Genomic DNA, 16,682 nt, shown 5'->3' with positions numbered 1-16,682 from the left:
ACACAAACATAATCACAAAGGTTTAAATAATGTCCAGATTTTACATGTGTTACAGTATATGAATATTGAATAATGTTAAAGTTGAATGCAAGTTCAAATGATTCTCTGTGTGTGAGTGTGAGTGTGTGAGTGTGTGTGTGTGTGTGTGTGTGTATGCCCACCTGCTGTACTGGTTTGTCATCAGAGCTCTCTCCCTCTATTCCCTTCAGAGTGCTCAGCTCCTCATCTTCAAAGCGACAGTAGTATAAGAACAAAAGCCTTATTTAGTAAAACAAATAATGTGATAATACTGAATAAAACACACATTTCACATTGCATTAAATGTTAATTGCATCCTAATTGCATTAAATTATTTAAAAAAAAATGTTTTAGGGGGTTTTGCAGAATTCTGATGCTGTGCTGAATATTTGACTTTCTTAACCCAATACTGAGTACTGACCAAAATTACCATTATACCGTACAAGTTTGCACGATTTCTGTCAATTCAGTATTTAAGTCAGACGTCATTTTGTAGTGCTACGTTACGTCCGGGTCCAAGTGGCACCAGCTCCCGTCCGCATCTCATTGTAAATAGAATATCTAAACGCGTGAATATTTTTACAATGACGTTATTTTTCAGAAAGGAAGCCATTGAGGGTTAAAATGGGTCTTAATGCTTCCAACTCTAGTAGAATTATTAATGTTTGTCCATGACAAAAAATATATATGATGTGGAGACAATAAAGACTATTATTATCATTATTATTAAAAGGTGGTAACAGTCCATTTGCTCAGTAAAATATTTCGGGGGCATTTGCAGGCTTGAGTATGTTGAATCTAGTTTGCATTAATGAGGATTTAGTTGACACAATGAAATAAAATGGCGATAGTATTCCGTGTGGGGCAGACGGCCTGTCACAGCCAGATTTGGGAGAGCAGCGCAGCTTTGTTGTTGCAAGGAAAGCGGTAAAATGAGACTGTCGTGGTTGTTTTCGTCTCAGATTTAGTCCGACGGAGCGTCACAGTATAACTCTATGGGGACACAAAAGCGACACAAAAGTAGGACCCGGAAGTATCTCAGGAGGGGGCGCTCACGTCACAGCTAAAATACTGAATATTGTGCCGCTGTACTGGATACAAATGACCACAGGTTACAATGAAGAGTGGCTTTGTTGTTTCCATGGGACTGAAAAATTCTCTGTAGAGTATACTCACCAAGTCTCTTATTCTCTTCTTTGACCTTCTGTAGGTCTCTACTGATGGTCAAGGTCTGCTCCTGACTCTCCGTCAGTCTTTTCTCCACATCAAAATACTGCTGCTCTGTAGGGGTAAACAACATCAAAAGATAAATGTCAACGTCATTATGTCTCCATCCCTTCAGAAAAACAAACATCACCTCATCAAAAAAATAGTATGTCTCTTGATTATTCAGGCATATCTTACAAATTCTATAGTAAATAACATCTTTTAAACCCAATAATAGATCCCCATAGGAGCTGACCTGTTCTGACATTCCATATGTTGTTTTGACCTCATCAATCCCTGTACACTCAAGACCCACTCCATATATGGCCAGTACAGAATTCATTCCATATGCTGATCTGACCCCCCATGCCAAAGGGCCAGCGCTTGCTCAGCAGTCTGCTGTCACCCAGGCGGATATGTTGATCTGACCCCCCATTCCAAAGCACCAGCACTTGCCCACTCACCCAGCAGTCTGCTGTCACCCAGGTGGGTGTGCACGCGACCTTAGGTCGCTTCTCGCCCTCAGGCGTCTTACTGGTAATAGCACAGGAACGTCATGGACAATGTGTGTGGACCACAGTTATGTGATGACGAGACCAGTGGCGTTTCCAGGAATTACATTTTGGGCAGGCAAGAATTACATTTTGGGCAGGCAAGATGTGTTAATTGTCATGCACAATCAGTAGCACTAAAGGTTTTCAAAGAGATATACCTGCCAGACAGTAGGATACAAAGGCTGAAAGGCATTCGAATGGGTGATTGAGGGTCGCGCACTACCGCAACGGCCAGTCCGCTGTCCACTAATAGTTCTCAGGTCTTGTTTTTGTCCTCAGTGTATGGATTTTGGCCAGGCAGAAAATGGATTTGTTACTACTGTCAGAGCATAACCTATGGTAGACAGGAGTGGACATTGCATGAAATTCTGCCAAGATATATCAGTCAGTCGATGAATACAAAGAAGAGGAAGCACGTCCATGCTGGACATTTGGAGGGATTGTGTGCCATGGCATAGCAGTATTAGCAGCCTATGCTAGACACCGGGGGGAATACCCCGAGCCAGAGCATGGCTTTCTAGGCTTATGGTAGACACATGGGCATATCCTATGGTAGCCTGGACATTATAAGAATAATAGTGCCAGGGCCTATGGTGGGGGGGTAGTGTCAAGCCATTAAATGAACAATGTAAGTAATTAGTGCCAGGGCACTGTCTTTAGCCACTGGGAACACAGCAACACACAACTTACAGATAGTTAAGGTGAGGTTAGCTTTCATCACAATTATAAACAAATGTCACCTGCTAAAATGATATGATGAATGCTGCCACGAATCATAATGTGCATTCAGCATCCCTTCACGCTCATTGGCTGTATATCGATCATGTATGTTGATTGTTTCAACATGAACTGCAAAGCGGGCTCGCTATTACGCTAACTAGTTAGCAACGCTACCCGGGGTGATTTGAAGACCCCAACAATGGACAAACACTGTCACGTCACGCCTGTATACTATAGTCCGTTTATGAAGTGTCTTGTTTGAGACCCAGGAGTTATGTTATCTCGGATGACAGTTTCACCGCCGGCCGGGTTACCATCACTCACCAAGGTCCGCTTTGAAGCGCTCATGTTCCGTCTTGAGCGCGTCGTTCGTGCTCTGCAACTCGGTTATAAACTTCTCCAGCTTGTTCTGGACGCCTTTCGGGAGCTTATTCAACTCCGTCCGCTCCAGAGCCTGGAGCAGAACGGCCGACATGGCTCCAAAACCTCCAAATCGTCCCCAAAAAAGCGAATGGAAAGGGTTTAATATTTAGTATCACTGGATGAGAATCTCTTGAACCTGAACCACGTTATCACATCATTGGTATGCGACGGAAACACTTTTGCAGTCTGTGGCTCTGCAAAGCATTATGGTAGTTGTAGTGATCCGGCTCTGCTGACGTGTAGTCTAGCGACAGCTGTCAACATTACAAGAGAGCCGGAGTGGGCTCATGTGGGAGCTGTGGTTTCACTCTATACTCACTATTCAGGTATGTAAACACTGATCATTCACGATGCATGTAGCTTAATTGAGCTTGTATGTGTTGTCAGTTGTGTAGATAAAGAGAGGGTGATGTAAATATGACTAGTTAACTTACTTTCTACTCTGTAATAAAATGGAGTATACATTCATTCATGCTGTGTTAACATCACTGGATTGGTATGTCACCTGCACGTACAGTACACTGTAATCTCTCTCTCTCTCTCTCTCTAGTATTCAACATGGGTCGTGGTTATATAGTAGAAGATGGAGTGGAAAATTATCTGTCAGTCCTCTGTGCATCAGGAGCAACGGGGGTGGTAGGTCTGCTCATTGGCCAGGTAAGACTGTCATGATTCATGTTGCTGCAGCAAAGGCAAGGTCTGTTTATTGTATTGAGTGTGTTCTTTGTTTACATTCACAATATCTTACATATAATTATAACAGAGTGACATCTTGGACACCTGGAACACAACACACATGTTGTAATTACACAATGCTGAATACCCACACTCTGACACGTGCTTGTGTGTCTAAAATTGTGTCACTTTTCTGTCACATGCATTGCATGCATGGCCAGTCCACTATCCAGAATATTTTATCTTCATTCTTTACCTTGATTAAACTGATGGGGACACACCACACCCAGGCTCTGGCAGGATTCGTTCTCAGCACCCAATCTATTTGTATTACCCTGGTCTTCAATACAATTAAATGGGGTTTGGGGATTTGGGGATTAATTAATGTATTATATACATCCCACCCCATAGAATGGATTTTGGATGTAATTAATTTCCATTGAATGGGGGGGATTCAGAGTGGCTGGTTTCTGGACACTGTACCATGTAAGATGAATGTGCATCATCTGCCCTCTTTTTAGAGTTCTGCACAGAGAGATTTTGTTGTCATGGCAACACAGACCCCCCAGAGGGAAGGTTCTACTCCAGTGGCTGGGAGCTTATTGAGCAAACAAGACCTGGAGTGGACCACTGAGCACGCCCGACAGGTAACCTCCGATGATGTAAACAACTATATGACAGTGTTTACCTTGGAAAATTGGGAGATTTGTATTTGCATCAAAGAGAATAAAATGTATATTATTTCAATCAAGTTATGTAACAATTACTCTACAGTCATAGAACAGGATTACATTTGTATCTCTGCTACATTGAAAATCAGGGCCTGCCCCTCAACTTTCTTTGAAATAAAGGTTATGATGATGATGAGAAACACAGTTGCTTTTTGGAGCTCCTGGCTGTTAAGGATCAATGAGCTGCTGCTGTTTTCTAGATGTCAGAAAGGATATTTTAACCGATTATAACTTTGAAAACCTGGAAAGAGATGTTGCTACTGTATATATATTGCTACAGGATTTCTTTAAAAGTTTTTGAATAAAAAAATAGATTTTCTGAAAACTTAAGTTAGGATTTAGAGGTCTAAATGGAAGTAAATACTGTGTCACTTTTTTCAATTGAAGCTGCACTATGTAGCTTTCCTGTTCTACCCTGGATTTGAACCCGGGTGTTGTGTGCAATAGCTATATATTAGCTAATGATTTTACCACTGATCTGCTCAGGAGATAAATTTGAATTTAGACCTTCAGGTCAAGAGGTACAGTATGTCAAACCAGAAACAGGATTGTGTAAAAGTGTATTAACTTGTACAGTAGGTGCTGCTGTTATGTTGTTAATTTGTACTTGTTGTGTGTTATGATTTGTTGTGTGTTATGATGACAGTATTATTTCTTCTGTGTGTTTCCAGGTGTCCAGGATGCTGCCTGGAGGCCTGTCTGTATTGGGAGTCTTCATGATTACTGATGTTGATGCCAAGGATACACTGAACACTCTGAGACAGGTCAGCTTTACACACACACACACACACACACACACACACACACACACACACACATGCGCACACACACACATGCACACTGCTGAAATGTTACAGGTACACATGTATGTGTGGAGACTAAAAGTTTACCTAAATGTAAGCTAAAGTTTAAAGTATGTCTGAGTGCATACGATATGCACACATCCGTATGCCATTACCACTACATGATACAATATGTCTGTCCTCTGTTTATTGCGTCTGTGTGTAGCTGGTATTTGGAATAGAGAACCTGATCTCCAGAGGTCATCTGTGGAGCCTTGCAGATGATGACATCACAGACCGCATCACATTACACATCAACTCAAAAACCAGAAAGTATCCTTTGACATAGATTTTTTGGGGCTTTTTCTGCCTTTATTGGATAGTATTCATGAAGAGAGACAAGAAATGGGTAGGGAGACACAGGGAATGACACGCAGCAGAGGCCATCTGGCTCGGGTCTCAAACCTGCGACACGCTGTCAGGCTACATTTAGCCTACTGTAAGTGCCCGGACACCGATTTCTTATATCGCTCTGATAATGTTATGTCCTCAACACAACCAATGAATGCAGAGGAGGGAGGAGCATAATGGATGAATGGTCAGAGCAAAGGACAGACTCATGGATGAAAGTTCTTGGTTGGGTGATGGCTAGGTGGATAGAAGTGTAAATAAGTGAATGGAATGAATACATCAGTGGGGATGTGATTAAACAAATACATGAGTGAGTGAGTGAATAAATTCATAAATAAATGCTAATAGTATTTTGTGAAGGTTCTTTAACCCTCTATGTCAGAACTGTGTGCAGAACCTTTGATGTGAAAGACCCCAAGGTTTGTTCAGCATGTACTTTCCTTTGATTCGGTATTGCAGCTGCCATCCTTAGCCATGTTAGCTGAACTGTAGATCGTACCGCAACTAAACTGTTTTGTGATCGGGCTCTTTCAGAGCACAGCCAAGCCTGCTGACTGGAAGTACCAATCAGGTGTGTGTGCCTCCTGGCCAATGGTATCATGTTCTCTCAGAGTGGAGCTTCTGGTACCCATGCCAGAGAACAGAACAAGCCTAGAAGATGTGGAGAAATGTCTAAAGGTATGGGGAGTGGTACACTGTACACATACATAGTAGTACTGCATACTAACATAGATACACACTTACCAGATAACAGCAACAATATTGAGGAGGTGGAAGAATGCCTGAAGAGTAAAATAATATAAACACACGCGCACAGTCAAAGATGATTATGAGGTAAAGAATATTCTTTACATATGCAATCAATGTCAAAACGAATGAAACCGTCTCTGGTCGATCTTTGTTTCAGGAGGGATTGAAAACATGGACACAGCAGATTGAGAGTGGAGTTTGTCTCATCAATGGAAAGAGGCTCCCAGATGACACAGAACTTACATCAGGACAGGTGATAATAGATCTATAGTAACTGGCTTTTAAAGGCAGGAATGATAGCAGATCTATTAAAATTGTTTATCTACTGTAACATTCACGCCATTTGGGACTTGCTCATGGGCACCTTGAGTGTTGGTTGTTGACTGCAGGGATAGTTATTTATCTCCACATTCAATCTAGTAGTTTTTCAATTTCTCCCTTGAGCAAGCCATTTAAACCCATCTTGCTCCAGTGAGGCTGCTCACCTGTCAACAATAGCAGACTGCATTTACAGTAGCAACTCCCACATATTCAAGATATTGCTTAGAAAGAGCAGCAAACCTGACCTTAACAAACACAGCCAAAGCATTTCATGAACAGTAATGCATGCACACACTGCTAATAGGCTCCCACTCTTTATTGCATGTTGAGCATTTCTATTATGTATGGATCAGAAATAAACAATCCAGATGTGAACAAAATGTTTAATTGTAATAAACAGTGGGAGGATATTAGACTTTATAGTCTTTATTGTTGTCTTTTATGAAAAAAATAAACTTACCCACTTGTGTCTATCTTTCCTCTTTAGAAGAAGAATGTGAAACAGATACTAAAAGTTCAACTTCTCACCACACCGGTAAGACACACACACGCACACACACACGCACGCACACGCGTGACACACACGCACACACACAGTTCCCCTCCCTGCAGAACTGGCCACCAACCAGCAGGAGTCGCTAGTGCACTGGTTCCCAAGAGAGTTCTCCAAGAGAAATGTTATGTCTCCCCAGGACCCAAGCTAGTGAAAATAGCTTCATATCTCCACGCATTGTGAGTTTGTAGATCTGCTATTTTCACCATCTCTTAAAAAATGTTTTTAAATGTATGGAATTTCTTTGATATTTTCTTTATTTATTCATTAAATTCTTTCGAGGAATTATTTAATTTGTTTTTAATTAAGGAGAATGGGGGGGTGGGGGGTTATGACTTTTTTTTAATGTTTTGAAATAATAATTAAAAACAAAATGTAGGAATTCAAGAGTGGATGTAGTTTTATTTCCCTAGTTAAAAGGAATGCTTAGATTTTGGCAGTATCGAGAGAGACGTTACAAATCTGCACCGACAAATGCATGAAACAATGAAAATAAATGATATCTGCACAGCTCTTCACCATTGTCTCCTGAAACTAGATAATGTGTTCTATGTTTCATATACTGTAATAGTTGTATTACTATTCTGTCTACGTACGCACAACCCAACCACCCATCTCTTTGTCTTCCTCTTCTCTGTTTTTCTGATTCTTCCTCTCTCTCCTCCCATACTGTACTCGCTGTCGTTAGTCGTGTCAGTATGAGCAGCGGACTACAGCTGTGGTGCAGCAGTGTGGAGGTAGTGTGTCAGTGACAGGAGCGGTACACGCCAGAGCCTACCTACACAGCAACAAACCAAAAGCTAAACTAGCTGAGAAGGTAAACATTAGAATGCCTCAGAACAACTTATCCTCTCTGGAAGTCCAGCTGTAGTCTGACCTGTGTTAAAAACAGCTTTTTAACACTCAGGTTTTGTGACTTTGAGATTTACCAAATATGTTTTTCAAATGTTTTCAAATGTATGAATGTACAAAAAGTTTGCTGGTCGTCAAACGGAGAAAATATATACTTTAGTGACCAAGAAATCAAAAAATTTGTGATTTTCATACTTACATTCTAATTAGTTTTATCTGAACACAGCTGTTGAAACGGGATGTGGTGTCCACCGTCGCTGTGAGGGCCCAGATGCTTCTGGAAGAACTGCTGACAGCAGAGGAGGACAGCAAGGCCATCTCCAAAGGTGGGCAACAGATTGGTACACACTACACAGACACACACATACGTGCTCACACGCACATACACACACATAGGCTTATGCTGGACGCTAATTCAAACAGAACCAAGACTACATTATGGTCATAGTAGTATACTGGTCCAGTGTCAGTCCTGTAATTGGATACTTCAACAAAACCTAACTCATCCTGGTCATTTCTACTTGTCTGCACTCTCATTACCATCACAAGAGAGTTTGATCATACAGTGTAAACAAAAAATGTAATCTTAATGTTTCATGCAAATAACTTTCGTGTCATCTGACTCTGTCTCCCTTTATCTCTCTTTCTATCTCAGACCGTTTTGCTCTTCCTCGCCGTGTATTCTGTCCGGTCGGCGGGGCAGGACCTGTGTGTGTGTGCGACTACCAGTTCAGTGACGAGGGCCTTGCTGAGGTGACTGACCGGCTAAAAGAAATCCTAGACATAGAGGCAGCTGAGCAAGACTTGGACGTCACACTGGAAACAGCAGGCGACATCACAGAGACAGAAGGTGGGGAAGGGCTGTGTGGCTCTGCATTGGTGTAAATATTATTAATGGTTAATGTGGTTAAACGCTAACGTGACATGGATGCGTTCCAGGTCTCAATGGATTAACAACATTAGCATCATTTGAGTTCAATTAGATTCCACGTTATTGTAACCTGACTCCGCCAGATTGCAGTATTGAGTTCACCAGTTCCCTCCTCCTGCCTGCATCTGATCTCTCTCTCAAGCAGAAACGATGAACCGGAAGCAGCGGGACAAAAATCTCCATAATCATTTTGAGTTGTAGTCTTGTTAGGTTGTGTTTATATTTGCGCTGTGGCAGTGCTTCAATATGTCATCAGGCTCGCGTTGATCCCGCCTCTAGCGGCCGCATACGGCAGGAGGAGGAACTCGCTGCTCCTGCCATCTGGCGGAGTCAGGTTAACATTGATCCCTTGTGGGGAAATTCAAGCATTATTACAGTAGCCAAAGTATGGTAATAAAAGGTGAATAATGTGCATTGGGTGCACAAGTTGTATAGTATAAGGTTTGCATATTGTATGACATGAGTCTGCACCATGATGTCTCAACAGTGTATCCAGAGCCCATTGCTGAGAAATCCCTGGTGCCCAAAAAGATCAACTACATTGGTAAATTATACAAAATACACCCTGCCTACACCAACATCTTCTTGTTTCTTCTCTGTTTCTTGATTGTACCTTTGGCCTTTGCCCTTTCTCCAGGGTGGCCTACTCATTGTTCTTCCCAAATTATTTTTGGAAAATCTACCCATTCGATTTCAAGTTGTCTTGCTAACAAACACACAAAAACACAAATTAAAACACCCTCCCATGCATTTCGCTGCATACAAGAATTACCTGCCTCTGTCACCTATACATACCAAAGAATATACAGTTATACTGTGCCTGTGCGTGTGCGTGTGTGTGTGTGTCTTTTTGAGCAGTGCACACAGTCTCCAATGAATAGCTTCATGTGTCCCTTTGTCTGTATATCCCTATGCATGTTTGAGTACGACATATTGGCCCTGCTGTTTACAGAGTATGACCTATTGACCCTTGCAGCTGCTGCTGAGTGGGGTGGCATTTCAGGAAGTATACAGTTTACATGGGTGCAATTTATAATTGACTGCTCTGTTTTTTTAGGCGTAGCAGTTGCCTCTGCAGTCGCCTTGCTTGCCACAGCTGCCTCCCTGCTCTACCTGGACTACTAACACACGCACGCGCGCGCACACACACACACACACACACACACACACACACACACACACACACACACACACACACACACACACACACACACACACACACACACACACACACACACACACACAACCGATGCTTCCTTTGATCAATTTAAGTTGAAGTTAATGAACATATGTCTCTTGTTTGAGTTACACGTGGATACTGTAGTCGGTGTACTGTATATACGGGTATGTCTCTCCAAAGTTGTCAGTATGAGCCAACCTCATTCGAGCTGCCATGACTTGTAATAAAATTTCCATTATGGTAAATCAACTGCATTTATGAGGCCCTCTTTTTCTAGTCTTCAAATCAACCTCAAAGTGCTTTATACGTAGTCCTGCGCCTCATATTCACCGTCAGGCAGATGCAGCCATGCAAGATGCCAACCTGCTCTCTGGGATTTGGGAGCAGTTAGGGATGACGGAGAGTGTCTTGATCAAGGACGCACAACACCAGGAAGAGCCGTGATCAGATCAGCCTGATGTGATCTTGATTTAATCAGGAAACCTTTATTTAACCGCTCTAACAGACACTGCCACTCGGTGCCCCATGACTTTATTGAAGGTTTCCAGACTCCAGTTATACTTTTGTCTTGTAATAAACAACATGTCTTTCAATTTAAAGCTCTGAATATATCAGCCTTTTTGATTATATCCATTATTGGTTCTGTGAGCAATATAGCTACCTACCTGTCTTAGGTAGAAAGGAAAACACATCATTCATCGTTCTAAAATCACACCCGTGTGAAGTGAGTGGTGCAACTCCGTTTGGGGGTCCCCGGAAGTTCCAGAACTACAGGATGGTGTTGGCCTGGTTCCGGCCGAGAAATGAGAGTTACCGTGTATACAGTTAATGTGTGTGTTAGGCAGTGACAGTTAACAGTGACACTCAATTGGTTGTGAAAACCAACGAAACGCTATTTTCATGCTCGGACACAGCCAGGCAGCCAGGGACACACATAGCTGTCTATAGTGGTTGCACCACTCAAAAAGACAACTATCTATATATATATTTTTTTTTAATTTGAACTCTTTGAAAAAAAACTAATGATGTCACTGCATGGCGGTGGTAAATAGGCGTAGGCGGGTTTCTGATGTGTCAGACAGAGTCAAACCGAGTAGAAAAAATTGTAGCCTGCATTTTATCATAAGCAATAGCGAAGGCTAATTAAACGAAGATAGTGCCTCTGCTTGGGGGCATCGGGAGTCACAGTATCTGATAGGTCACAAATTTCGATGCAACACCTGTTGGATGTGAATCACGTGTCAGTCGAGCTGTAGCTGTTCTGGTTGTCATGGATACTACGTTTTCATCACACTGGTCTAGCTGTATGCTAGTCGCTATCCCGAGGATATAAGTTATCCATAACTCCATGACATGATCTGGTTATTGGCGGTAAGCAAGTCCTCGTTCGTTCTTTTCTTCGTGTTTGTGGTTATAATGTCGCCTGTCGGATGCGCAACCTTTTGTCGATAAATGGGTTCCTATATGTATGGCTCCGAGCCTCCGACTTGATAGCTGCTGTGTCAATGTGTGTGAAAATTCGTAGGCTACAGTTAATGTCTAAATGCACTGATGTACAGATTCAGTTTTGGGGACATACCTATTTTTCCAACATGAGGATTCCTAATTGAAGTCCTCAAGTCTGTATTTACCGTTATGAAACGAGTCTAGCGTCACATCACATCTCCCTCTCTTCCCCTCTGTATCTCAATGTAGCAGCCAGAGTAGAATGGAACAATCAACAGAGCCTGGTATTTAATACATTATAATTGATAGAGTAAGCTGTCTGTCATAATCATAATGTTCTCTCGCAGACTGGACCTTTTTAAATCATCATGCAAGAAATACAGAATGGGACGATCCACATTCCACCACCTGTGAGCAAAGACAGAGTCATCTGTGAATTCCCAAAGGTATTACAAGTCTCATTGATCATCATTATTAGAACAAGGCAATGTTAATTAAGGCATACAATTTGAAACAAGAGGGAATATTTGTCACGAGTCACAACACTCACGTATACAGGTATAGACAGTGTATAATTCAAGCATTACAATGGCATTATACCTATTGTGGAAATGTTGGTATGTGGCCTGCAAGACTGCTAACAATAATATAACAAGATAATAATAAAATACAAATAAAATAATGATATGTGCAATAAAAGGTATATTAGTGCAATTACACACTGTACACAGCTATGGATTGAATGCAGCTTTGTTTTCTTTTTTGGTCCATATCCTTGTTCAGGGCTGAGCAAGCAGCCTCAGGGAAAAACATGTGACATCTATCTAGGGGTTTCTATCAACGGTTCTTGCAAATGACTAAATCAGTGTCAGATCAAAGCACTCAACCAATTTATGGACATTACATACAATGTTTATATAGATTAGCAGTCCAAAGAGTTCACCTACAGTATGCTGGTTTTAGGTCAGTTGCCATCATAAAACTTGCCAAAGTTAGGCACCATGAAGTCTTTGTCATTAAAGCAATTTTCTACTGACTCTAGTCTTCTACATTAGATTAGAGCAAATTATTTGGAGGCGAGTTGTAGAAAGTTCACCAGTTAGATACGTTTCCCTTGCCAGCAAGAATACTGGTGCAGCAATCTGACCAAAGCACTGAGACATTTACTTAATCATGTCGTGTGTAATTAATTAAAACATTTAAAGTTGTATTTCTTATCTCAAGCAAGTTTCAAGTCTCTTCAAGTACAAGTGTCATACCATAGTGAAATGAACACTATTATGATTCTGTGTTGTTTTCATGAGATCCCCCATGATATCCACTAACTCATTGATTCAGTGTTTATTTTCAAGCATTTTTCCTGCCTTTACAGTTTTACACACCAGAGGCTTGTCTACAGCTAAAACATGACTGGAACATTGAGACTCATGCTGCCTGCAAAGACAGAGCTACCAGGCATCAACCGTGAGTTGCCTTAGTTTGGTATTTCCACGTCTTACACAGCTCTAATTAAAATAGCTCCTTGCAGCTATATAATATTATATTATTGTGATCAACCATCCAGGGCAAAGGAAGGACAACATAGGGCATTATATATTAGCATTATACATATAATGCATAATGCTACACAATAACATGCTTGATATCTTGTAAATACATAAATGGCCAAAATTAGTGTTATGTTTTTAGGTGGGACAGAATGAAGATGTCTAAAGTGGTAATTGTCGGAGACCTGAATGTGGGAAAGACTTGTCTTATTAACAGGTATTGTGCCAATCACTCATCATTCCATACAGATTTAAAAATGTCTCTTTTGCAAACACTTGAGATTTTCCCTTTGGTTTGCTGCCTCCCTTAATTTCCCCATCAGATTCTGTAAAGATGTGTTTGACAGAGACTACAAGGCCACCATAGGGGTGGACTTTGAGATTGAGAGGTTTGAGATAAAGGGAATGCCATTCTCTCTTCAGATGTGAGTCATTCCAATTTCAAGAGGATGTAATAATTTATTGGATTCAGATTTTAATTTTTATTAAATTATGTTTTGTTCATGCACTATTGATCCTCTTCTCTCTCCATGTATAGCTGGGACACAGCAGGTCAGGAAAAATTCAAATGTATTGCTTCAGCGTATTACAGAGGAGCCCAGAGTAAGTAAATAGTCAATTAATTTGGTATAAATTTATATATCACCTTTATTTTAAATCACACACACACACACACACACACACAGTATATGTTTGAGTAAATGTTGTCTTTTCCAGTGATCATCACAGTCTTTGACATGGCAGACATCAAGTCACTTGAACATACACGGTAAGTCTAATACAAAACAAAATGTAAAACAATCCTGAAATCAAATGACAGGATGGTATACTGTATTCGCTGAGTTTGAGAACCAAATTCAGTCCTCCCCACTATGGATCAAACTATCGTCTAGTAATTTGTGGGAATTTGGCCCAGTTTCTGAGTTCTAATTGTCTCAAATTCAATCAATGCTTTGCATTTACTCCAGGACCCACTGTCGATGTGCATATACTGTGTGTAACTCTCTGCTCTTCTCTCCAGGCAGTGGCTGGAGGATGCCATGAAAGACAATGAGCCAGGCTCCTGCTTAATTTTCTTGGTTGGCACCAAGAGCGACTTGCTTGTGAGTGCAGTCATGTGTATGGGTTCCACATAACTCTCTTTCCTAGCTAATGAAATTGTTTTCTTTCACAGGCATATGGTGTTAATTGTTAAATTAAGTTATTTACTTGGGCCTTTCTTATATAGTTCACAGTGTAGAAAGACAGGCAACAGGGAGAGAGAGAGTCAGGTAGTGACAAGGGTCTGACAGGCATCAGAACCTATGTAGTACGCACCTTAACCACTCGGCTATCGGTGCGTCTGTTAAATGTTTTGGATCTTCACCATTTGCAGGCGCCAGAAGAACAGCATAGGACAGAGAAAGATGCTATCCAGATGGCAATGGAAATGCAAGCTGAGTTTTGGGCAGTTTCAGCCAAATCAGGTAATAGCCATTCAATTCAATTCAATTTTAACATAATTATAAATATGAGTACGCACTAATATATTCATTGCTCCAAGACACCATTGTTAAGGTTTCAAAGAGGAGATATTTAGGATAGGTGCTGCTGGTTAAAGAGGCAGAAATCAAAGACTGTTAAAATATTCGCACATTGAGTTCCGAAACAAATGTATTTTAAGGGCAATGTTTCAACCCTATACTAGGTCTTTATCAGACCTGATGAAGGCCTATAAGATCTAAACGTTGCCCTATTGTTTGAGAGTTATAACTCAGTTTGCAGAGATTTTACCCCTCTGACCATTGTTAAGGTACAATGTTTATTTGATCATGTTCCTGTTATAGGGGAGAATGTGCAGGAGTTCTTCTTTAGGGTGGCAGCCTTGGCCTTCGAGGATGCAACGCTAAAGGACTTGGATAGAGGGATCACTCAGACCAGCATTGGACGAGGAGGAAATATCCGTAAGAGACAAGTTTAATATCATCCAAAGAGTGTTTTACGATTAAGACAGGTATTTTATTTTTACGGTGTCAAACCCTATATACTTACTTGACCGGAGTGGCAGTCCCCTATACTATATTCACTCTTTTTCCAGGTTTACATTAAATCTCTTTGCTGAAAATAATCAATGGACAAGATCACAGCGTGTCTTGTTGCAATATGTTGTGAGCCTGTAGATTCCTTGGTTGGTACTTCTGGTAATATATGTGCTTATTTATTACACTAGTTTATCAAATAAATAACGATGGTCACACACACCAAGACTGCATTTATTCTTGCATTTTGAACAGGAGACAAACGTTTCGGCTATCCAGCCTTCATCAGTGTCACACTGATGAAGGCTGGATATTATTGAAATGCAGTCTTGGTGTGTGCGACCCATCACCGTTATTCATTTGATATGATTTGAACGGGTAACGCACCTAAAGTCAGAGCGTGGTGGTCACATGAAGAGTAAATTACAGTAGTTTATGTCATGTTGACTTTACTTCATATGACCAATATTGCATGTGTAGCAAGTATAAAATATATGCCTTCCCAATATATCCAAGAACATATATAATAATGATTATTTACATTATTTATATTATATTCATATGCATTATATTTCTCACCAGGATCTGACAGAGTCAACCTGGAGGAGGTCATGTCCAAAGATGTGAAGAGAAACTGTTGCTGAAGAACAGAGTGGAACAAGGAAAAGAAAGTAGCGGAAAGGCGAGCAAAAGGCATAGATTCTGCCATGGATATTTGTTAAAAGAAACAGTTATTTGACCACTTAGCCATTTTCTCTTTCTGATGTACAGAGAAGTATATGGCTTGACATTTTCCCGGACTTTGACGAAAGTTTGCCTATTTTTGATGTATGTTCTTGCCCGTTTCCGCCAAATGTTCGCCTATCGGACATGACCGAAATAGGGATGCTACTTGTGGTTAAACAAACTGGAATGTCATGTGCTTTTTGTACATGTACACATGATGTACTTGTACATCACACTTTGTAATAAAGAACTGCCATGTGTTCTGGATTTGATGTATGTTATAAGATTTTAACATTTTCTTTAATATTTCTTATTTTCCTGATATAGTATTTGTTTCTTTATGCAGTATTTCTTATTTCATCAAATTTTGTATTATAACCAGATTATTATATCAGAGCAAAAAGAGAAACATTTGAAAAAATATAAAACCTTGTCAAAGCGTATTTCAGAATATGTTTTGGACCCTGGAAGTATAGTTTTACTAATGTATATTTGAAATATTGTTTTGCCACTTACAATATATTTTCTGCCATAAATGAGGGACCAAAATATACCTTTTATTGTCAATACATGTGCATGTGATTTGTTTTCTGCACGAGTACTGTTTTGGGTACTACTTGGTCTAAAGTTATTAACTGGAAATAATGTATTTCTATGAACGAAACAAATCAACATTGTGGTACCATGAAACTATTGCCACAATTGTAAATCCATTTTATATTCAGTATTTTATAATCAATAAAGCTTTGTCAATTATATGAAGTTTAATGTCATGGGAATAAATGGTAAAATGTTGAGATATTGTGACTTATGTGAAATTAATAAAGGACCGTCACGA

General features: G+C 40.5%; 3 protein-coding genes across 7 annotated transcripts in view; 2 read left to right on the top strand and 1 right to left on the bottom strand.

Annotated features, from left to right (window-relative positions):
* LOC306912441 (nucleoprotein TPR-like) overlaps positions 1-3,093 on the bottom strand; it is a 40,758-nt gene extending 37,665 nt beyond the window's left edge. For all 4 annotated transcript variants that reach the window (XR_013788380.1, XM_079488667.1, XM_079488668.1 and 1 more), the window contains exons 1-3: positions 2,823-3,093; positions 1,195-1,299; positions 162-226 (exon numbers count right to left, since the gene is read on the bottom strand). Coding sequence is in view for 3 of the 4 variants with exons in the window: in XM_079488667.1 (XP_079344793.1) it covers positions 162-226; positions 1,195-1,299; positions 2,823-2,973 (321 nt within the window). In the remaining variant the exon portion in view is untranslated. The remainder of the gene's footprint in view (positions 1-161; positions 227-1,194; positions 1,300-2,822) is intronic.
* Positions 3,094-3,119: 26 nt separating this feature from the next.
* Positions 3,120-10,200, top strand: odr4 (odr-4 GPCR localization factor homolog). 2 transcript variants are annotated; one of them, XM_079488674.1, is made up of 15 exons: positions 3,120-3,247; positions 3,472-3,578; positions 4,118-4,243; positions 4,999-5,091; positions 5,336-5,442; positions 5,903-5,939; positions 6,055-6,198; positions 6,428-6,523; positions 7,079-7,126; positions 7,833-7,961; positions 8,223-8,322; positions 8,652-8,846; positions 9,415-9,471; positions 9,985-10,067; positions 10,152-10,200. In XM_079488674.1, exons 2-14 carry the CDS (start codon positions 3,480-3,482, stop codon positions 10,050-10,052), a joined length of 1,299 nt encoding a protein of 432 aa, XP_079344800.1. In that variant the 5' UTR covers positions 3,120-3,247; positions 3,472-3,479; the 3' UTR covers positions 10,053-10,067; positions 10,152-10,200. The 2 variants fall into 2 exon arrangements, with proteins under 2 accessions (XP_079344800.1, XP_079344799.1); XM_079488673.1 differs by having other exon boundaries at positions 9,985-10,173.
* Positions 10,201-11,408: 1,208 nt separating this feature from the next.
* On the top strand, positions 11,409-16,553 carry rab36 (RAB36, member RAS oncogene family). Its single transcript, XM_079529613.1, has 11 exons — positions 11,409-11,478; positions 11,901-11,999; positions 12,926-13,017; positions 13,243-13,317; positions 13,424-13,525; positions 13,639-13,703; positions 13,818-13,869; positions 14,122-14,203; positions 14,476-14,566; positions 14,927-15,043; positions 15,701-16,553. The coding sequence occupies exons 2-11, from the start codon at positions 11,922-11,924 to the stop codon at positions 15,760-15,762; spliced, it is 816 nt and encodes a 271-aa protein (XP_079385739.1). The 5' UTR covers positions 11,409-11,478; positions 11,901-11,921; the 3' UTR covers positions 15,763-16,553.
* Positions 16,554-16,682: the final 129 nt, after the last annotated feature.

Source organism: Electrona antarctica (assembly GCF_951216825.1).
Source record: "Electrona antarctica genome assembly, chromosome: 19".
Classification (NCBI taxonomy): domain Eukaryota; kingdom Metazoa; phylum Chordata; class Actinopteri; order Myctophiformes; family Myctophidae; genus Electrona; species Electrona antarctica.
The sequence above is the reverse complement of the archived record's forward strand: the minus strand, read 5'-3'. Positions and strand labels throughout refer to the sequence as shown.